The sequence below is a fragment of the Pelodiscus sinensis genome, chromosome 3 (genome assembly GCF_052426305.1).
Source record: "Pelodiscus sinensis isolate ZL-2025 chromosome 3, ASM5242630v1, whole genome shotgun sequence".
NCBI classification, from domain to species: Eukaryota; Metazoa; Chordata; order Testudines; family Trionychidae; genus Pelodiscus; species Pelodiscus sinensis.
In genome coordinates, this window is record NC_143054.1 from 108,260,026 (window position 1) to 108,283,898 (window position 23,873).

The 23,873-nt window shown below is 41.7% G+C and overlaps 1 protein-coding gene across 3 annotated transcripts in view; it reads left to right on the plus strand.

Moving 5' to 3' along the window:
• Positions 1-23,873, plus strand: part of UST (uronyl 2-sulfotransferase) — a 240,374-nt gene that overhangs the window by 188,703 nt on the left and 27,798 nt on the right. For 2 of the 3 annotated variants that reach the window (XM_075924400.2, XM_006114947.5), the window contains one exon: positions 837-994. In XM_075924400.2, the coding sequence (XP_075780515.1) occupies positions 837-994 (158 nt within the window). Of the gene's footprint in view, positions 1-836; positions 995-18,233; positions 18,370-23,873 lie in introns of all 3 variants that reach the window. The other variant, XR_331477.5, reaches the window with a different exon arrangement.

The window sequence follows — 23,873 nt, forward strand, 5'->3', positions numbered from 1 at the left end:
TGTATTATTGCCCTCTTTTACTGCCCTGGAATGTCTTTGTTAGTTAGAAGGTTGGACACCAAGAGTATGTGCTTATGAAAGGAAGGAATACTCTGACTTCAGGAAGCGCAAATTAATGTTGCAAAGAATTATGGGACATGCCCTCAACGAGTTGAGATCATTGGAGTCCATGGGTCCACATGGGCCCTTTTATACCAGTTAGTGTGGTAAATCTGCAGGCCTATACTCATCATGATCATTCATAAAATATAACTGGGTAAGTGGTGGTGAAAACTTTCCACATTGAAAGTGGCCAATAGCATTCCTTGGTGGGTATTATTAAATGCATGATGCTATCATACTTCAGGCATTGCAATACTGCAATGTGCAGCTGATGTTTTTAATAATGCCCACTCAATAGACCATAAGAAAAATGTAGAAAAAATAACTACATGATCTTAACAAGTACGAATTGAAAATATAAAATGGACAGTCTCAGTAAAGACATACTATTATATGGGTAAGAGTTTTGAACCTCTCTGTAAAACTGTCTAGAGAATTTAATACTACTGTACAGTATCTAACTTAAGTATAAAAGTCATACATTTACATACTAAATTGCTTCGGTATGATTCATAATGAGCTTTGGAAGCCACAAAGATCTTTCTATCTTTTTGTTTTCTTTTTATCTTTATCATAATACCAATCAAGCTTAATATCACAAAGCCTGCTTGCAAACCTATGAAAATCATATATGAGCATATTTGAGTCAGGGAGCCAAGATGTTTTCTTAATATCATATAGCTTTCCTATTGGGGAATACTATTACTAAATACTTTTTTTTTTAATCCATAAAGGGAGCCTGGGGAATGGGCCCTTGAAAGAGCAAAACTGAACGTGAATGAAAATTTCCTACTTGTGGGGATTCTGGAAGAGCTAGAGGATGTGCTGCTTTTACTGGAAAGATTCTTACCTCATTATTTCAAGGATGTGCTCAGCATTTACAAAAACCCAGGTAACAGATTATTCCTTATATAAACTGTAGCAAGATGACCAAATTTGTTCAAAAGTTAGCTGTTGTCTCTTAGCCATTCAATTAAAAGAAGATTCTCCTTTTTTAGGGAGACAGTTTGAATGGGAGAGATGAGCCTTTATGTTTTGATCTCTTAGATGCACAAAACATGAAGCTTATGATTTCACTTCTCCAATAAATGTGGTCCAAGTGAGGGACCATGGAAGGGATCCTTAAGGAATCCATTTTGAGACACTTGGATGAGAGGAAAGTGATTAGGAATAGTCAGCATGGATTCACAAAGGGCAAGTGGTGCCTGACCAATCTGATTAGCTTCTATGATGAGGTAATTGGCTCGGTGGACATAGGAAAGTCAGTGGATGTTATATACCTTGACTTTAGCAAGGCTTTTGATACGGTCTCCCACAATATTCTTGCCAGCAAGTTAAGGGAATGTGGATTGGATAAATGGACGGTAAGATGGATAGAAAGATGGCTAGAAGGCCGGGCCCAGCGGGTAGTGATCAACGGTTCGATGTCAGGATGGCGGTCGGTTTCTAGCGGAGTGCCCCAAAGTTCGGTTCTAGGACCGGTTTTGTTCAATATCTTTATTAATGACCTGGATGAGGGGATGGATTGCACCCTCAGCAAGTTTGCAGATGACACTAAGCTAGGGGGAGAGGTAGATACGCTGGAGGGCAGAGATAGGGTCCAGAGTGACTTAAACAAATTGGAGGATTGGGCCACAAGAAATCTGATGAGGTTCAACAAGGACAAGTGTAGCGTCCTGCACTTGGGATGGAAGAATCCCAAGCAAAGTTACAACCTGGGGACCAACCAGCTAAGTAGTAGTACTGCAGAAAAGGACCTGGGGGTTACAGTGGATGAGAAGCTGGATATGAGTCAACAGTGTGCCCTTGTAGCCAAGAAGGCTAATGGCATATTAGGTTGCATTAAGAGGAGCATTGCCAGCATATCCACAGATGTCATTATTCCCCTTTATTCGGCATTGGTGAGGCCACATCTGGAGTATTGTGTCCAGTTCTGGACCCCCCACTACAAAAACGATGTGGACGCATTGGAGAGGGTCCAGCGGAGGGCAACCAAAATGATTAGGGGCCTGGAGCATATGACCTATGAGGAGAGGCTGAGGGAGTTGGGTCTGTTTAGTCTGCAGAAGCGAAGAGTGAGGGGGGATATGATAGCAGCCTTTAACTTCCTGAAAGGAGGTTCCAAAGAGGATGGAGAGAGGCTGTTCTCAGTAGTGACAGATTGCAGAACAAGGAGCAATGGTCTCAAGTTATGATGGGAGAGGTCCAGGCTGGATATTAGGAAAAACTATTTCACTAGGAGGGTAGTGAAGCACTGGAATGGTTTACCTAGGGAAGTAGTGGAGTCTCCATCCCTAGAGGTGTTTAAGTTCCGGCTTGACAAAGCCCTAGCCGGGTTGATTTAGATGGGATTGGTCCTGCCTAGAGTAGGGGGCTGGACTTGATGACCTTCTGATGTCTCTTCCAGTTCTATGATTTTATGATAAGAAGATGGTTTGAAGAGATAACATGATCTTGGTAACTAATTGACCATTCGTTATCAGTGGGAAATAGGTCAATGGAGGGATGATAGGAGTTACTATAGAGAACTTTCTGGGTGTCTGGCTGGTGAGTCTTGCCCACATGCTCAGGGTTTAGCTGATCACCATATTTGGGGGGTTGGGAAGGAATTTTGCTCCAGGGTAGATTGGCAGAGACCCTGGAGGTTTTTCGCCTTCCTCTGTAGCATGGGGCACAGATCACAGCTGGAGGATTCTCTGCATCTTCGGGCCTTCAAATATTTGAAGGCTTCAATATCTGAGACATAGGTGAGAGGATTATTCTAAGAGGGGTGGGTGAGATTCTGTGGCCTGCACTGTGCAGGGGGTCAGACTAGATGATCATAATGGTCCCTTCTGACCTTTGAGTCTATGAGGCAAATCAACAGCAACACTGGAAAGTTTGAGAGAAAGAGAGATCTTCTCTTCTGAAAAGGGAGCAAGTACTAATTCTTGGTGTGCATGAACTTTTTGTCTATTTGGTTTTTCTTTTGGCTTGCTTAGAGTTGAGTGTGTCTTTGGAGATTGTGTGTTTGTGTACTGTGTCGAAGTAGGGGCCAGAGGCCTGCTAGGTGTGTGTGTGCTTAAAAGGACTCTAGGCTCCTATCCTTTTATACTTGATCACCCTTCCCATATATGTACAGACAAATGCAGGAGACAAGGGCTTAAAACCCAGACTCTAAGCAGCCAAGGCTATCAAAGAGGGGAGTTTGTAGGAAGGAAAAAGAATAAAATCACAATGATTTGAAAGGACACTTAGCCCTATTTTCTGATTCTAAGGAGTGATGGGGGGACAAATGCAGAATAAAGACAGTCAAATTACAAAGGTAGACTTGAGCAAACTCAAAGTATTGTAGATAAGATCCCATGGGGAGCAAGGCTAAGGGAAGAAAGGTCAGAAGAGCTAGCAGTTTTTTTAAGAGACATTATTAAGGACATGAGCAAAGTATCCCAATATGAAGAAAAGAATAAGAAGTGTGCTAAGAGACTATTCTGGCTTAACCAAGAGATCTTCAATTACCTGAAACTCAAAAAAGAGATGTGCAATATGTGGAAAATAGGTCAAATTACAAATCTACTATATATTTGACAGAGTCAGTCTGTCTGTCCATTCAAGAAGAACTCCTAAACAGCAAAAACTTAAACAACGAATAGGCTAGTAGCACCTTAAAGACTAACAAAACTTGTAGCTGGTATCATGAGCTTTCGCGGGCACAACCCACTTTTTCAGATGACAAGAGGTAGGACCACCAAGTTCCGTATACAGCTTCCTCTTATTGTAACTTAAAGCAAGGTAAGGTTTAGTAGTGCCAGGAAAACAGGATGTGCGTGGAATAGGATTGCTTCTCTTAAAGCCATATAGAAAAGAGATGCAATCACCAGGCAGATGAAAAAAACTCCGCCCCCATCCAGGACTGCCTCAACTCTGAGCCTCTCATCCTCAGGTGCCTTTTAGGGAGGGAGTGTGAGCCGAAGCTCCCTCCTCCCCAATTCATACAGGAACATTACTAGCTGTTCCCCTTCAGGGAATGAGGGGAAAATGCAGTTTTCTGCATTCCTCACTCTGTCTGGGAAGTACAAGGGAAGACGAACCTGGACCTGCCCCAGCCAGGGATCATGCACTGCTCCTTTGAGTGCGCCTGCTAGAGCTGCAACAACCATGGAGAGCCGCTTCAAGCTCCTGTGGTGAGAGAGGGCTGGGGTAGTCCACTCTCCACAGGGAAGCTCCCAGCCCCAGCCCAGAGCAATGATTTCAATGAAGCATGTACATTTTCATTTTATTTTCCAAAAAACAAAAATTGAGTTAAGGACCTGTGCAGCACTGGATAAATCTTCTAGAGATGAATATAAAAGAACGAAAGCATGTTAGGAGAGAATTAGATGTGCCAAGCACAATAAAGATTAAACTATCTAAGGACATAAAGAGTAACAGGAATACATTTTATAAATACATTAGAAGCAAAAGGAAGACCAAGGACAGGGTAGGCCCATTATTCAATGAGAAGGGAAAGATAACAGAAAATGCAGCAACAGCCCAAATGTTAAATGCCCTTCTTTGTTTCTGTTTTTACCAAAAGATTAGTAGTGATTGCATAATTAACATAGTGAACATCAGTGTAAATGGTGTAGGATCTGAAACTAAGGCCATGTCTCCACTATAAATTTAAGTCAATTTACAATAACATCCATAAACTGCTATAATTACATTGTCTGTGTGTTCACATGTGTTACCCCAAAATTTAACATTCCTGCATGTACCCTAGAATTTGACAGTACTGCCATCAGAAGTTTTATATGTTCAGCCACTGCCAGCTGAAAATCAAACATTAAATAGCTAGGGAAAACATAGGCACTAGGAGGCATATTTGCAGCTGTGCTATCAAAATGGGAAGATGGGATAAAACGTGAATGTATTGTAAGAATAGTAGGAATGTTTAGATGGCTGACCTTGGTCTTATGAGCCTCTGACACATTTGACTTACAATTTTTATTATTGTTATGGCTAGAAATATTTTGATAAGACATAATATAAAATATTTTGAATGAGTTGTTTTGCTGAAAGTAAGAGAATTGGTAACCTGTAAAGAGTTACTGTAGTGAACCACTAGGAGGCACTATAGATTATGTGCTTTTTTTTTTTTTTTTTTAATAGCTTTAAAAGATTAAGTGAAAGAATTTGCTTTAGAGCAGCCCAAGAAAGATTTCTTTGGAAAAGGATCTGACAGCTAAGTACTCCAGCAGCTAGATAGAAGATGGGAACACTCCCCCCCCCCCCCCCAAAGCCTGTTCACTGATCCCTCAAAAATATTTCAGGCTTTTGAGATAACAATAAATGTTTTCAAATGCTTTACCTATACTGTGACAGCGTGCATGCATGCTTAGGTAACAAAGGCTCCTTGTGTTGGCAGAGCGCATCCTCACTTGATGGTCTAGCATCTGCAGAGAGCAGTGTACTATGGATAGCCATCACACTGTGCAAACTGCCGTCTACTGCCACTAAGAATTCTGGGAATGGATCACAATGCCTCATGGGAGTAGGCTTACCATTCCATATTGCAGTTTTCTCTGCCCCAATCATTCCATGGTCTTCTGTCTACATTTTGCACTGTTTTTCAATTTCCCCTGTAGACTGTGTGTCAACCATTTCTGCCTGAAAGCATGGATCCCACACTGCTCACCAGTCTTGTGATAAGCATTATGAACACTACGTGGCTGATTCTGCAATATTTCATGAATTGCAAATCTGAAAATGAATCTATGATGTCTGCCACATTGTGTGCCATGGAAAGAAACAAAGCCTTGTGCCTCTCCCTGAGTTGGTTGTTTTTATTATGGCAGCATAGCAGGGGAGAAGAGGGATTTAGTCTTCAATCAAGTACATACATGATTGTTAAAATGAGGAGGTAATAAATTGTTCTCTTTAACCACTGAAGACAGGACTAGAAGTAATGCGCTTAAATTGCAGTGAGGTAAACTTAGTTTTGACATTAGAAAAAACTTCCTAAGTGTAACGATAGTTAAGCGCTGGAAGAGACTACCGAGGGAAGTTGTGAATTCCCCACTGCTGAAGTTTTTTAAAAACACTTGTCAGGGAGGGTCGAGATAAATTAATTTAGATTTGGGCTCTAAGTCAACCTAAAGCTGCTTGCGGTGGCCTCACTACAGAAGTGAACACACTGCAGCATTCTTCCTAGCGCTGTAACTCACCACTATGCTTATCCAGTAAATCCAAGAGAGGTATAAGATTTAGGTCAACATAGTTTGTGCTGCCATGACTGTATAGACCCTGCGTTTCTTGAATCAGCTGCCAGGGTGGCTGACAGCCAGAGCTGTGAAGCTTTCTATTTCAAGACGGTCAGTTTCACAGCCAGTTAGAGTCCCCGTTTTGAAGGTGGGGGCACATTCCAGCTGTGAGCCCAGTAGGCCTGTCAGCTAGATCCCCACTACCCAGCACTGAGAGTCTGGCTTGTGGGTTTCCTGCTCCACACGCAGCTCCAAGTTTGAGCCCAGCTGCCACCAGGGTTCTCAGCCCCTCGCCCTGCAAGGAGCTCCCTCCTGTGGAAAGCTTAGAGGCTTGACTCCAGGTTGGAGCTCTTCAAGAAGCTGAGAGCCTGGGCAGTAGCTGAGCTTGCATTTGGGAGCTTGGTGCCTAACTGCAAGCCTGGACTCTCTGTACCCACACTCTGCCCTTCTTAGGTGGGTGTAAGCTGTCCTGCTGAGGAGGTGCACCACCAACAGAAGGAGGATAGTGTGGATAGGAAAAAACGCAGTATTTACTGTGATGGCTTTAAGTCAACCTAGCATACATAGATTTGAATAGTGGAAACATGGACTTGGTCCTGGCTCAGGAAACTGTGTTAGACTTATTGAGGCCCCTTCCAGTCCTGCATTTCTATGATACTGTGAGTTGATGCATATTCTGGGAGCCTGATCAAGTCTTTTCTCTGTCCAAAAACTGCCAGCTTTTGGAACTACGCTGGCTAGCTTCTGATCTCCAAGAAGAGTAGAAGTTGTAAGTTCCTTGTATAATTCCATCCCATCAAGCAGGTGACCTTCTTGTCATCAAGATGATGCTTTTGGAAATCCAGAGTGAATGGAGTCCACATGTTCCTCTCCTATTTATTGTTCTATCTGGACTATGCAAATGTTGGTGAACTGCCCCCTTCTGCCTTTCTCTACAGCATAAGCTATTTCCTGATACAACATTAGCAAACAGTAAATTTAATCAAGTTGATCAAACTGTCACTTTGCTTTTTGCTGGTTGTAGTTTTTCTGATTAAACTCCAAAGACCAGAAAATATCTTGCCTTCAGAAGTTATCTGATAAATATGTTAAAATAGCAAAATATTAAGGCGAGAACACTATTAAATTGATAAATTTCTACATCCATGCTCTAATTTGCCACAATATAAGTGTTTCATTATCCTTGACAGAGGTGCCAACTTAATGGGATATGATTGTGAGTGTTTTTCTCAGTAACACTAGTGATATGTTCTGTAGAAATTAATATATGTAAGCTGGGAAGAAGGTAATAAAAAGGTTTTTTTTTTAAGCAAAACATTATTAAACTCTTCAATCAGTGTTATTCACAAAGTATACACTGAGATTTTAAATGCAATTGGCTTGGTTTACTAGCTACTGTATATATAATCTATGTAGACTTCTTTTTTGACTGCACTCTACTCACTGTTTTGAAATTATGCCAACATTTTTTTAAAGTTTTGGAGGTCTAAAAAAGTCTGCACCTCAGAAAATTTTAGCAGCAGAAAACATCAGGAAAATGTTTTTATTGTGTGAATAAAAATGTCAGTCTTATTTAATCTGTATGCTCAATATCTTAAGCCTTACACATCTTTCTAATATTGTACAATAAAATGCTAATGTTTTACATAAGGATTAAGTTTCATTACTTAACATGGTTTCATCCTCCAGAATACTTCAAAGCCATATGTTTCCTTTCTGGTTTTTACCTATTAATTCTTTTGATTGACTTTTTTTTGTCTATACAGCACCAAAATTTGAAATAAACTGCTATTCTGAAACGTCTCTTAATCCTCGTGGAATGAGGTTTACAGGGATGTCGGAATAGCGAGCCTGTTATATTTTGAAATAACAGGCTTGTTCAAAAGATGCAGGTGTGACAGACTGGGCCGGGTCTGGGCACCACTGAGGGCGTCTGCTCAGGGTGAATTGCTGAAAACCAGGGCTCCTTACAGCCCCTAACTGGAGACCTTTCCCAAATAGGCCACAAACCAGTCACACCGAGCGCTTCAGCTGCCAATCCGGCCAGCAGGAAGCCTCACAAGCAAAACCCCTTAAACATCCCAGCTCTCCCTGTGCCACAATCAGCCCCGGGCCTTATACACAGGTGAAGGATTATAGAACCCAATCTCACCTACCCCGAACGAGTCCACCCAGTCCCAAAGAACCAGCCACAGATTCCCGGTCAGTTTACACTTTGGATCTTACCCACAAGATCACGCCAATCCTTTAGAATCTAAAGGTTTATTAATAAAAGTAAGAATAGGGTGAGTGTAAGGTTGTTAAGGAAAGTACATTACATGTACCAATCATCAAGTTCTCAATGCAGGCTCTCAGCAGAGATGTTTCAAACTGCTATCTTAAAAGTCTTTGGTGTTTATCCTATGTCAGGACGGGTCAACATTCCTTCTTGGCTCTCTGTTCCTTGCAAGGCTACATCTAGGATCAGTAGCAGAATTGAAGACAAGATGGAGTCAGCCTCATGGCACTTATATATCTCCCTGGTACCTTCCAATCGGAGTATCTCTGTTTTGTATGTCAGCAGCCATTCTGCGCTGGCTGGTTTGCATGTTCCCAGACACATTCCTCAGGTGTGTATTGGCCACCTTGAGAGCCATTGTCCTTGGGGCTGTGCTAATTAGCATAGTCATTCATTGGACAATCCTCCTTTACAATAGGCAGTGAAGGCCAGTATCAGCACAGAGTCCATATTCATAACTCCATATACAGACATCATACAAGTACATGAGTAGCATATATAGAATCAGTAGAACATAAGCTTTCTTTTGACACCTCACATGGCCCCCTTTGTATAGCCTTTGGGATAACAACCTCGTCGTGGGCACAGCAGTGATCTGGCTGCTCCCCTTAAATACTGTAACATGATAGCAGGATATCTATTTCAGGATACTGGAAGTATCCTGAAATAGCACCACAGTATAGATATACCCTAACTGGCTAAGCAGCAGTTGTGAAGAAAAGGACATAGGAATAACAGTAGACGAGAAGCTGGATATGAGTCAACAGTGTGCCTTTGTTGAGAAGAAGGCTATCAGCATATTGGGTTGCATTAGTAGGAGCGTTGCCAGCAGATTGAGGGAGGTGATTATTCCCCTCTATTTGGCACCGGTGAGGCCACATCTGTAGTATTGTGTCCAGTTTGAGCCTCACTCACACTACAGGAAAGGATGTGGACATACTGAAGGGAGTTCAATAAAGGGCAATGAAAATGATTAGGGGGCTGGAGAACATGGCTTTTGAAGAGCAGCTGCAGGAACTGGGCTTCTTTAGTGTACAGAAGAGAAGAGAGGGGGGGCATTTGATAGCAGCCTTCAACTACCTGAAGGAGGGTTCCAAGGAGGATGGAGCCAGGCTATTCTCAGTGGTGACAGATGACAGAATAATGGGCAATGGTCTCAAGCTGCAGTGAGGGAAGTCTAGGTTGGATATTAGGAAAAACCATTTCACTAGAAGGGTGGTGTAGCACTGGAATGGGTTGCCAAGAGAAGTGGTGGAATCTCTTTGGAGGTTTTTAAGGCCAGGCCTTACAAAGCCCTGGCTGGGATGATGTAGTTGGGGTTATTCCTGCTTGAAGCAGGGAGTTGGACTAGATGACCTCCTGTGGTCTCTTCCACCCTTATTCTTTTATGATTCTATAATCTCTGGATCCTGCCCTCCCTGCTGTTAACTCTTACTTCATCTTTACCTTCACAAGATTGTATTAGGTTGACTCAGTCTACCAGCTGAGCAGTATTGGACTTGACCTCTCTGGAGTCATCATTGCAACTCTTGGTTTGACAGGAGGGTTTTACTAGAAAGTGGTAAAGAGATGTAGTTCATTCTTCCTTAGACATCAGGTGTATCAACTTTCCTAAGGTTGGAGAAGCTAGGGTGTGAATTGAAATAAATTGTTAGAACGTGGGATCGACAATTGGCATAACATATGCCAGAAATCTGCTGTGTGATAAGGACTGTGCCTGTATGAGGGATGCAATGCAGAGTGGTCTGTATAGCAGAGTTTTCATGAACAGAGAAAAGTAAAGACTGTGTGTATCATTGGAGCTATCATATTGCAGATAGCCAAGAGGAGACATCATGTAACAGGGTCTGTCTTCCCCCACCCCACCTCCTGTTCCTTAGGAGATGGGGTGGGGCAGATGGAATATGAAAGTGCTTTGAAAGTGTGGCGAACAAGAGATAGTGCTGTTTACTGTAGCCCTAGAATTTTCTTCTACTTTGGCTTTTTCCCCCCTCGTTTAAATAGAGATATGCTCAAGCCCAAAGATTTGAATTGGAACACTTCAGAATTGTGAGAAAATGTGGCTTTGTATTTTTTACTTTTCAGCGGGCCCCTTCCTAGCTAGTGAGCTTAAACCAAAACTCATCATATAGATACTCCCATACTTAATGGAAGTTCTGGTCCTAAACCTGGACCCAGATTGAAAGTCATGTACATGTAAGTATTCTTGATGCTCCTTATTTTCTCATAGTTTGAGCCCAACTGAAGCAGAACAGTAGCCATAGTAACATTAGCTCTGCTAGTTATGGAATTGGCTTGTGACCTTTACATCCATGAATTTGGCTAATTGCCAACTGCCTTTGAAAGCAGACAGTGGTTCCAGATTCTTTTTACACATTCAGCCTTGGGTTTAAAAAGCAAATGAAAACAGGACAGAAATTCACACAGCACAGAAAAGCACAGACATTTTACTCTTCCTTTTTACTGCATGCACAGTGCCACAAAAGGTGAAAATTAATAGCATCTAGTATAAAAGAATAGGCAATAAAATCTGCTGTTATCACCTCAGAAGCAACACTAATCTCCTCAACTTTCTATAGGATCTCATAAATGTTGTGAGCTTTATCATCAAAAGCCATAAAAACATTTTCTCCAGTGCTAGAAATTTATTTTTCTGTTCATTGAAATTTAGTTATAGCTGTAGGAATGGAGAGAATTTAAAATGGAGTTAAGAAAATGGCATCAGACTTTTCAAACCATTAATTTTATTGCATGTAGTGAAATGACTCATGCTGTCAAGTGGAGCAAAATTTACTATCAGAAGAAAGTGTAAAAGTTTCTGTTCTTGGAAATTCCAGTGCAAAATGCATTCTAATGAGATCACACTTCCTAAAAGTCCATAGATGATGTACACTATCAATATATACAAGTCCCATTCCAGAAGAATATGTTTTAGCTGGTTCACTAAAAACCATTCAAGCAACAAAACATTTTAAAGATCATTTTAATTAATTGTGCTCATGTTCCTTAGCTTTTTGCCCTTCAGATATGGAATCTAACTTTTTCCAGGACTTCACATTTCCTACTGGATAAAAGAATAAAGGTAAGGAGGGAGGTGCTACTACCTCTCCTTATTATTGAGCTGAGGATGATGATGAAGGCACTGATGCTGCCTTCTATCACCACTTGCATCTCTCTGAAGGTTGTGTTGCCCACCTCCCCAGAGTGGAGCAGTTGGAAAGCTGACATGCATGGTGATGGTTCTGCCAGTTATAGAAAAGCTCTATTTTGCTTCTGAGGTGTTAAAATTCCTACTGTGTGGTGGAGGCTCAAACACTTGTTGCCATATAACTGAGGAATGGAGTAGGGAAGAGATCCATTTCCCTTTCTTGATCCTTCCCTTGGTGATACAGGAGATGTATATTTTTCTAGAGTCCCTTTGATGTCCTCAGCCTTAAATACTTACATGATCCATTCTCCTGCCTTATTCACGAGGTACACCACCTTTTCAGACAGGAAAACACCTTCATGCACTATTTGTCACCAAGGAATTAGTATATAAGATTAAATGGTAAAGGTATTTTTTACAGCAAGTTGATTTTAAGTAATACACAGACAAAAAATTGGAACAGTTTTCAAAATGGGACCCTTCCATATGTTTTCCCCCTGTTTCTTGTCCCAAAACCAGCTAATCCAATTAATTTCAAACTTTCCCTAAATAAATCAACTTCCCAATGGGAAAAAACTTCTCAACCAAAGAACATTTTCCAAATTTTTAGGTTGAATTGGCTGAAGTTGTGTTTTGATATGGGAACATTTTAACTGGGACAACTCAGCTATAGAAACACTTCTATAATGAGTCCACTGTGTGTTTACCATCTGAAGATGGAGCTGCTTAATTCTGTGCAAGAACTAATATTATTTGTCCAGAAGGTGGTGCAATCTCCCTACTTTTCCAGTGTTTTCTGGAAGGTCAGACATTATACCAACTTGATTGTAGATTTGCATTTATACCCTATTTGCTGTTGAGTGATGAGAAAAGGAGAATATAAAAGGTGAAGGCATTCCCCTTTTCCTCCCCCTCTTGAGTCTGTGAGCTTTGAAAACTACCTAGAAAAATGCTAACAGTCTCACAGGCTAGAGCAGCTGGCTTATTTCAGAAGTCATTGCTTAAGTAATGGTGCCTTCAAAACAAACAGTTGTTAAGCTCTCAGTATTATGTTTGGTCTTTTACTCTAAAACAATTTCACAGCTATACATATATGAGAGAGAGAGTGGGAAAGCAGGGTGCACAGACACTTCCTCATTCAGACAATGACATCATTGGGTTCCCCAGTCCACCCACCAGAAACTTCTTGGTTATTATTTAGGTCCTCGGTTTTGGCCATGAGATTCTGAGAGTTGAGCATGAGTTGGAATCTTTGGGGGAGGGTCAGATCCCAGTCTATGTAGCATGGACAGACCTGTAATTTAAAATCTACACTGACTGCGTTGGTCAGATTCCCTAAAGAAGAGAGAGCTCTGGGTTTTGTCTTTGGGAAATCAGAATCCCTTTGTGGTAAAACTGAGCAGACCTTAGCATGATCTTTAGGAAGGATATTAACAAACACATAAGGATCTCTGTTTTGCTATATGGATTCAGATCTTCCAGTCTGGGTTTAATTCATGCTTCTTCATAAGCACAGCTACAACAACACGTTCTCTGAGGATAGAGATTAGGACAGCTCAAAACAGCTGTAATCTTTCTTTACCTGAAATGGTTGGAATCAGCCTACTTCAAAACATGGGGTGCTATAATTCAAAGAAGGAAGATAAAAACATTGAGGGTGGCAGTGGTGAAGGGATCACAAGGTCATCTAGCGTCATCCCTTGCCATAAGTGAAGGGATCGCAAGGTCATCAAGTCCAGGCCCCTGCATTGAGTCAGGATCTAGTAACCCTAGACCATCCCTGATAGATGTTTGTCAAATGTGTTCTTAAAAACCTGCAGTAATTCCCCCAAACACCTTTGTAAACCTTTCTAATCTAATTCTCCCTTATTGCAGATTAAGTCCATTACTTTTCCTATATTCAGTGGACATAGAGAACAATTTATCCTAGTCTTCTCCATAACAGCCCACTATAAGATTTACCCAACATTGCTCAGGTCCTTAACTCAAATAATTTTTGACTTTTGGAAAATGAAAATGTACATGCTTCATTTAAATCATTGCTCTGGAGTGGGGCTTGCAGTGGGGGGTTCAGTATGCACGCTGCCCTGGAGAGAAGTGATTACCCCAGTTCTCTCTCACTGCAGCATCTTGGGGTCAGGTGAGAAACACCTCTTCATAGCTGCTGCAGCTCCAGCAGGCACAGCCAACAGAGGGTGAATGTCCCCTGGCTGGTTTGTCTACCCCCTAAGCATCCCAGCCAGAGTGAGGAATGCAGCAAACGATACGTTTCCCCTCCTTGCTTGACAAAAGGTAACACCCAGCAGTGTTCCCATATGAATTGGAGGGGAGGAGCTTCAACCACTTACTCTGCCCTTCCTAATGGTCACGTAGGTGTGGGAGTCTGGGGTAGTCCCAGATTGGAGGGTGCACCCCCAGCCAGCCCCTTTCACTTGCCTTGTGATTTTTTTCTCTTTTCTGTATGTTTTTTATTAAAAGAAATTCAATTCTAGGAACATCCCATATTCCTGGCACAACCAAACCTTTACCTTATTTTAAATTGTGATAAAAGGTAGCTGTATACTGAAATTGGTGGTCCAGGCTTTCTATTTAGGAGGAGCTCTTGAACAGACAGACACACACACTCTGTCACATATAGTAGGCTAGCAAACTTAGCTGGTGTTGCCTGGGTCCTTCAGTGCAGGTGCAGGACTCAAGGCAGGGCCTTGTGAATGTGAGAGGAGCAGTAGACTGAGGTTGGGAAGTACAAGAGTGAGGATTGGGGGGTGATGAGGGGCTTGATCCCATCTGGAACAAGCCTTTTATCTCCTAGCCACCAGGGGTGTCTTTTCTCCCTCCAGGCCCCCTTCAGTTTTTTATTCCAAACATTAATCATGGCTTGTATTTTTAACCTTTCGCCATTCACAACTTTTCTCATTTTTGTTGCCAGACCCTCTCCAGTTAGTCTGTATCTCCCATAATGTGATGACACCCAGAATTGGGCACAAAACTGTGGCTGAGGCCTTCCCAGCATTGAGTAGGGCCAGACAATTGTCTCCTGTTTCTTATTCAACACTCCTATACATATATCCTAGATTTTATTTTGCAACTGCATCACATTGCTGACTCATTTTCAATTTGTAACTTACCATAGCTTCCACATTCTTTTCAGCCCTACTACTGCTTAGCCAGTTTGCAGGTGTCTATTTGATTTCCCCTTCCTTAGAGTAGTACTTTGCATGTGTCTTCATTGAATTTCACCTTGTTGATTGTAAATTTTCCAGTTAATCAGGGTTGGTTTTAATTCTAATCCTATTCTCCAAATTGCTTACCACCCCTTTCTGCTTCCTGTCCTCAGATGTTATCAGTACACTCTCCAGTCCATTGTCCAAGTCATTAACAAGACTATTGAATAGTACCACACCCAGGACAAATTCCTGCTGGACCCTATTAGATTAGCCCACACAATTTGCCAGCAAACCATTAATAACTACTCTTTGAATATGGTCTTTAAACCAGTACCACTTTTGTAGTAATTTCATTTAGACCACATTTCCCTAGTTTATTTATGAGAATGTTATGTGGGACCATACTAAAATCAAAATATATCACATACAGCTTGCCCGCATTCACTAGGCGAGTAACCCCGTAAAAGAAGGCTAGTGTTTATTCCTAAAAACCCATTATCCTCCAGATGCTTAAAATCTGATTGCTTATTCATTGGTTCCAGGTATCATAATTAGGATGTCAAGTATCAGAGGGGTAGCCGTGTTAGTCTGAATCTGCAAAAGCGACGAGGAGTCCTGTGGCACCTTATAGACTAACTGAAGTGTAGGAGCATAAGCTTTCGTGGGCAAAGACCCACTGCGTCAGATGCAACCTGACGAAGTGGGTCTTTGCCCACGAAAGCTTATGCTCCTACACTTCAGTTAGTCTATAAGGTGCCACAGGACTCCTCGTCGCTTTTGCATAATTAGGATGCTTGCTCTATAATTTCTCTTTACCCTTTTAGAAGATGCATACCATGTTTGCCATTCTCCTGTCCTCTCTGGGGCCTCATCCATCCCGTACAGTCTCAAAGATAATTGCTAACAATTCTGAGGTAGCTTCAGTGAGTGCCTTCAGTATCCTAGGATGAATTTAATCAGAACCTGCCAACTTGAATACTTGTAATTTATCTACGTATTCTTTAAGCTGTTCTTTCTCTATTTTGGCTTCTGTTCCTTCTCCCAAGTTATGAATATTAACAAAAAAGGAATGAATTGAGTAAAGTTCCCTATGAACTTACTGCTGGGTATACTTAAACTACAGCGGCGGATTTAGGGCAGGGCGAGCGGGGCGGCTGCCCTGGGCCCCGTGCTTCCCGAGGCCCCGCGCATGCGCCTTGGCACCACGGCACATGCGCTGTGTCAAAGGGGGGGGGCTCCACAAAATTTTGCTGCCCAGGCCCCGCGGCACTCTCATCCGCCCCTGTTAAAGTATGTTACATCATGAACATTAAGTCAGCAAATAGCATCTCCTCCATAGATTTACATGAGGGCTGAGTTTTTTGGCGTGCAGAATCTTTGTTACTGAGGATGATCCCCAAGAAGAAGCCAGTTTGATTATCAGATCATAGGGTGAGTTTGTAGACAATTGGGAAAAAATCAGTTACATCAAGGATGAATTCATTTAATGTGAAAGACGCAATAAACATCACACTTCACAATGACATTTGCAGTCACTTTTCAGACAGAATAACACTTTAGCCTTTTCACTCTTTCCTAAGGACTGCAATATATATTTATATATATTTACACACACATCTTAGCTCACCACCCATAAAGATAGCAGTGTAGACTGAGTGCATGTTTGACTTATTTGTTTTGACCTCTGAGACTCCTTGGAAAAACACCACAAGTTGCATGGGACTGCTGGTATCTCTGATGCTTTGAAAAGTGTGTTTAGATAACCAGGAAAGGCCTGCAGGTATTCATTATTAAAGGTAACTTATTTAAGGTATGTCTTTGCAGCCTGAATAGGTGACTTGCTTCAGTTTTCAAGTTAGTATTGCCATTCATCTTTCCTTTAGTTTAACGTAGGTGCTTTGGTGTGATGTAAATACAGTAAAAGCTGTGTTGTTTGTGCCTGTACCTATTGGAAAACTCTATAAAGTGGCATTTCTGATTTTCATTGAAAGTCCAATTTATAGTCCAGTTGTCATGGGGCCTACGTGGCTGTGTGTGGCTCCCTGGAAGCAACAAAAGGTCCCTGCTGCTCTGAGGCAAAAGAACTGCCACAGGGACTCCATGCGCTGCTGCCTGCCCCAAGCACTGACTCCACAGCTCCCATTGGCCAGGAACCACAGCCAGTGGGAGGTGTGGGGGTGGTGCCTGTAGGCAGAGGCAGCATGCAGAGCTGCCTAGCCTTGCATCTGACTTGGAACAGCAGGGACATGTTGCCACTTTCAGGGAGCCATCTGAGGTGAGCATCATCTGGATCTGACATCCAAAAACCTCCTGTGCTCCAGCCATGAGCCACCTACCACACCCAAACCCTCTCCATGAGCACAAACCCTACACCCCCTCTGGCACTCTGAGCCTCTTGGCCCCAGCTTGGAGGCCCACAGCGCCCTCACTCCCTTCCACACACAACCTCCCCTGCCCCAGCCCAGATCCCCCTCCTACACCTCCCAAGCCCCTCATTTCTGGCCCCACCCTGGAGCCCATGCCTCCAGGCCAGAACCTGTATCCCCTCCTGCATCCCTTCCCCTTGTCTCAGCCAGGGCCCTCTCCCAAACTCTTAGTTAAGCAGAATGTTTAACTGGCACCCCCAACTGGCACCCCCAACATGTCAGATAAAATTTCTACTGTATATAAATAGGAAATGTTCATATATTAATTATTAACAGGGCTCAACAAATAATACAATCTACTCGCCCGTGGAAGAGCCGGGTTCGGAAGAGCCGGATTCGGGCAATCTGCGCATGCGCAGATCGCCGGACAGTGCAGCTGGTGAGCGGTGCTCGCCGCAATTCGGCAAGCCCTGATTATTAAAATATATTGTCTTCACCTTGTATGTCTGTAGCTCATTCTCCTTAAACTGGCAGATCCAACTGATGCTAAAATACTGTGGGATGATCATGGGATAATTCAACAAAAGTATGTGTAAAAGGACAGGCTTTCCTGTGCGCACAGGTGTTTGAGGGAAATGCTGTACTTTTGAGTATGGATATAGGAGTGAAGTTTAACTGAGATTTAACATAATTTATATTTTCCTTTACCCATGTAGATATAACTTGGTATATCTGTCCTTTGAACACCTTAGGGTATAACTTCATTTCAGTTAATGGAAAAATTCCTATTTAAAAATAAAAACTGGTGAGACTGGGGCTGGTAAGGGCCTGAGTGACTTTTGAAACTGGGATTTAGGCCCCTGAGTTACTTAGGTGCTTTTGAACACATTACCCACTGTGTGTAACAAATGAAGCACTGCACTAAAAGTGCGGCTCTTGTTTTCCCCCCAGATTCACCTCACGGGCTACATGCAGCCCAGGAGGATCCATCCTCAGCACAGAGGAGTATGCTAGGAGGTACAATCTGCTAGCGTGCCTGAGTACTACCAACTCTTCAAGCCAGTAGGTACCATCCGTAAGTTAGCAGGTGGGTAGAGAAATAGCCTCCAACCATGTTGTACCAACCCACCCTGGGTTTTCTTGCCTTGTGCAATTAGTATTTCATAGATTCACAGATTCCAAAGGCCAGAAGGAACCATTAGGATCATCTAGTCTAACCTCCTGGGTAACAGAGGACACAGAACTTCCTCAAAATAATTCCTAACGCATATATTTTAGAAAACAGCATCCAATTCTGACCTAATAATGGTCAGTGGTGGGAAATCTATTCGGACCATTGGTAAACTGAATCACTGTTGAGATTTTATGTCTTATTTCCAGTCTGAATTTGTCTGGCTTCAGTTTCCAGCCATTGGATTGTGGTATACCCATCTGTACTAGCTTTAAGACCCCATTATTAAATATTTATTCCCCATGTAGATACTTATAGACTTCAATCTAGTCACCCCTTACGCTTCTCTATGTTAAACAGAATAGATTGAGGATTTGGGTCTACCACTACAAGTCATATTTTCTAACCCTTTTATTATTCTCATGGCTCTCTTTGAACCTTCTCCAATTTGTCAATATCCTTCTTCAATTGTGGGCACCGGAACAGGACACACTGTTCCAGCAGCAGTCGCACCCAGTGTCAATACAGAGGTAAAATAACCTCTCTACTCCAACTCAAGATTCACCTATTTATGCATCCCAGAAGTGCACTAGCTCCTTTGGCCAGAGGGTCAAACAAGGAGTTCATGTTCAGCTGATTGGCCCCATATCTTTTTCAGAGTCACTGCTTCCCAGAATGGATTTCCCCATTTGGTAATTATGGATTATATTTGTATCCTAGGGATTTACATTTACATTTACCCATTTTAAAATATGTATTTTAAAATGTACTAAGGAATGCAGACTTTTCTGAATCAGTGACCTGTCCTCTTCATTATTTACCACTCCCCCAATTCTTGTGTGTTATCTGCCAACTTTATCAGTGATGATTTTAGGTTTTCTTCTATGTCTATAATAAGAACGTTAAATAGTATAGGGCGAAGAACCAATCCCTTTGGGACCTCACTGGAAACATACCTGGTTGATGATTATTCCCTGCTTACAAGTACAGTTTGAAACCTGTCACCTAACCAATTTAATCCATTTAATGAGTGCCATGTAATTTTATATTGGTCTAGTTTTTAATAAAAAAACTAGACCAATAGTTTGTCATGTGTCATTTTGCACCAAGTCAAACACTTTACAAAAGCAAAGCATGTTACAACAACACTGTTTCCTCTGTCAATCAAACCTGTAGTCTTATCCATAAAAGGAACCAAGTAAGACAGGCTCTGTTTTCCATAAATCTGTGTAGATTTGCATTAACTATATTATCCTTCTTTAATACTTTATTAATCAAGTTTTGTATCAACTGCTCCCTACTTCTCAAAGTCTTTATAAATAAAAAATAAATGTCTACTACTGTATTTCAAAAATTAAATTTCATATACTATCAGTTATAAAGAAACAGAGTTATCAAGAAATTAAAATACATTGGATAACAATGGATGCCATTTCTCTCCTGCGGAGTCCTCTCTAAAGCAGTTTGTACAGTATTACGCATAATTGAATTATTGCTACTATGTTCCCTTTTATTTGTTTGTGTTTGTTACATGGGACAAGCATAGATACAGATTTTTATAGTATTACTATTTTTCAGTATTCTTAGTTCTCTATAGTCTCCCAGTATTTTAGGAGGATCAGAGAAATCTTAAGATGCTCTCCTAGTCACATTCAGAAGTGGGAAACATTTGGAAAAGTAAAGGATGAAACTTTGTTTTTTGTTTTATTATTTGTTCTTGTTTTTTAAGATTTTGGAACAGTCGGGGAGGGAATCATTAAATTGTGAGTCTACATTTCACAGTGATCCATCACCTACTAGGACTTTAGAATGAAACCATAGTTCTTGGTATAATCAGCAATCATTTAAACATCTTATTCATGGTTTATACTGCTGCCAAATCCTCTTATTAGTTGGAATAACAAGCAGCCCTACACAAAGTTTGGGCTATATTGTTCCTTATATTAGTAAACTATCTCTTACATGGCCTGGCTAGAGCCCACTCTGTGTTGCATGTAGGTTGAGCTACTAACAAACCCCATAGACTTCAAAGGGATTCTGCGTGGCCAAGAGTCTACAAACAAAGAAACCGGTGCAGGATCAAGGCCTATATCTTTGTACGCCAGCTTGCTGAACGAGTCCTTTGGACAGTAGGAGAATACAAATAAGGGTTATTACAGTTCAGCAGTCTTCACAAAAAGAGGAGAAGGGTGTTTAAAAAATAGGTTTCCTGTGGCAGAAAATTCACTGCAGGCTAAAGAAGGATGTGATTTGTTTTACGTAGTTCAAGAAATGAGCAGAGGAGAGCCCGATAGTAGTAGATTCTCTGGATCTCAAGTAGTTGGAATTACTATTCAAAACAAAAATCTGCTTGAATGCTGAACAAGTGATCAGTTTAAGGGAGGAATAAAGTTTGTGTTCCAAGTACTAACCCAGCTGCCAAGCACAGTGAATACGCCTCCTGAGGATCCCATCTCTTTGAGATACTCGGTATGTTTCTGCTCTAATTTTGCAAAGACTTTCTACAAGTTATGTTCCAGCTAAACCAAGGAGCTGGAATAACAGTGAAGCCAAACAATATTAATTTTGCCATGAAATTCTGAGCCTGCTTTGTCAGCTAGTTTTTCATAGGAAAAAAAATCCCATTGAGCTAGTTCCTGATATTCCAGCAGGAACAGCAGCAGCTGTTTTGGTAGCAGTATCAGCAGCTCACATAACAAATGTTTAATGATAAATGCAAACAAACCAGTTCCAGAATTCCAGCTCCACTATGTAAAACCAAATTGGAATAACATAACCATTCAGTTTGAGTCCCCACCCTTAAATTATATCACCCCTAAATATCAGTGTTTGGTCTGATGGGTTCACACACAAAACATTTTTAACATACAGCCTGAGGAAAAAAGAGTAAGCATGAAGATAGGCCAGAAGAAAATACTAAAATACAATCCACTGGCAAGAAGGTATGTGCATTTAGAGGTGGATCTTCAAAACACCAAGCATGGAAATTGAAATTAAAGTACACCTGTTGTTTGCAAGTCATTCACTTTATTTGAAGGGAGGATGCAGACAATTTCTTCTTGCACTTCCATTCAATCTGATTTCAGCAGGGAGTGTATGATTCTAAAAGATCCTCACACCTGCTCTCTGACATAGATGGGTCTTCCCAAATAGCCAGAAGACTTCCAAAGGCGTGTAAACTACTGAAGTGCCGTGTACTCAGGGGGGAGAATAGGTTAGTAGTGGAGGAAGGAAAAATTAAGTGGAGGTGGGGCAGGGAAATAAGAAATCTTCATTGTGCAGCGGTTTCCTCATGTTGCCAATATCCTTTCCAAGTGCACAAGTAAAAAGCATGCTGGTGAACTGCACATTTTCCTTTCTCTCTCTGGAGCTGGCATTATTCTGAGTGGTTCTTACACCCTCTGCTGCAATCTCTGCCCCAGGTCACTACTTCTCTTCAGTTTCTTTTAAGCCAGACTCCTTACTCAAACTATTGCCTCAGGAACAGCAGGGAATAGAGAACAGCTCTCATCTGTACTTCTGCATCTTGTCTTTTTGCATGGAGGGGGCAAAGGAAGGAGTCCTGCAGTGGAGAGGCAGGAGGTTGGTCATCCACAGATCATTGGGTAAAATGAGCTGGGTACAGGCAAAGCCAGGCTGCAGTTGTCTTGGACAGGATCCATTATCTGTTCTACATAACCTCACAATCTGTTTCCTGCATGATCCATTTCAGTTCTGCACATGCATATATGCTCTCACTCACACTTTGTCTCACCATAATCGTTCATATCTCCCCATGCTTCCCCGATTAATCTATTCTGGCTTCCTTCTAATCAACTCACTGTATCAATAAAATGTTTAGATTCATAAAATGTTTCCCCTGTCAACTATTGTGTCAGTAATGTGCATGTATCGTAATGGCATACCTGTATAGAGTGATTCCCTTTATTACATTTTTCAAAGTGGGGTAATTTTTAAGTAATATGCCTTGTATCACAGGATGGTACAATTAGTGTGTCTTTCATCAAAGTTGCTGCTCTTGTTACTATGTAGGGTATTGGCCTTCTGGTCTGGCTACACATACACCAGCTAATGTTGGAGTCATAATTCATCACCAGTTCTCTGGAATTAGTTGAAGCAGTAGTGCAAGCAAGTCTGAGGTGCTTTTCCTCAACTCTTCTACTAATGCACTGGTGGTGAATTGCAGATTTGGATTTTGATAGAGTAGATTAGAGTTTTTTTGCCTTTGGTTTGGCAGCAAGTGCTTGTTAGTGCTGGCAAATCCGCCTTACGTTTCTTTACCTTGTATTACAGTGGCTATTGTTTTTAGCAGGGCTTTTGTTAAGTCATTCAATCTAGCTATATTTAAAACTTTTCCAGCAGAAGAATGGGTCAGTCACTGATTTTGGAGTTTTTGGTTAATTGTTGTGCTCTAACTTAGGGAAAACTAAAGAAATCTGTTACAGGTTGAACCTCTCTTGTCCAGCACACTCTGGTCCAGCAACATCTGTAGTTCGGCATGATTTTAGTTAACAATGTCCATTTATAATAAGTGTGGCCAAGTTTCCCATGATCTCATAAAGTGTTCACAGCCACCAGTCCTGGCTCTGTGTTCTGGGCTGTTATTTAGCTCTGATTTACCTGTAAATGTCTTCTGAGAGCCCAGTAAACAGTGGGGCTATGTCTACACTGGCACCCTTTTCCGGAAATGCTTAAAACAGAACAGTTTTCCGTTATAAGTATTTCCAGAAAAAGAGCGTCTACATTGGCAGGATGCTTTTCCGGAAAAGCCCTTTTTCCGGAAAAGCATCCGTGGCCAGCGTAGATGCGCTTTTCCGGAAAAAAGCCCCGATCGTCATTTTTGCGATCGGGGCTTTTTTCCGGAAAAGACTACTGGGCTGTCTACACTGGCCCTTTTCCGGAACAGTTTTCTGGAAAAAGGACTTTTGCCCAAGCGGGAGCAGCATAGTTTTTCCGGAAAAACACTGACAATTTTACAGTAGATCATCAGTGCTTTTCCGGAAATTCAAGGGGCCAGTGTAGACAGCTCGCAGATTATTCCAGAAAAGCGGCTGCTTTTCCAGAATAAATGGCCTAGTGTAGACACAGCCTGGAAGTGTTGGTAATGCAGCTAGACAATATTGACCTCCTGTGGTTCGGCAAATGTTTTGGTTTAGCACTGGTCAGGTCTTAAGGGTGCTGAAGTAGAGTGTTTCAACCTGTAGGCTCTCACTTTTTGTCATTATCATCTCAATCTTTGACTGCTTACGTTCAGTTACAAACTGTTTGCTTTCTGTGATACTTTGCTTTTCGTGTGTGTGAAATTTATCTCCAGCAAAACCCAGATTTGGTTTTGGGAACCAGAAGGGATGAGTACAGTATTAGAAGCACCTGCACTTAGTGCAGCTTTAGAATAGGAGGAGGGAAACAGAGAAATACAG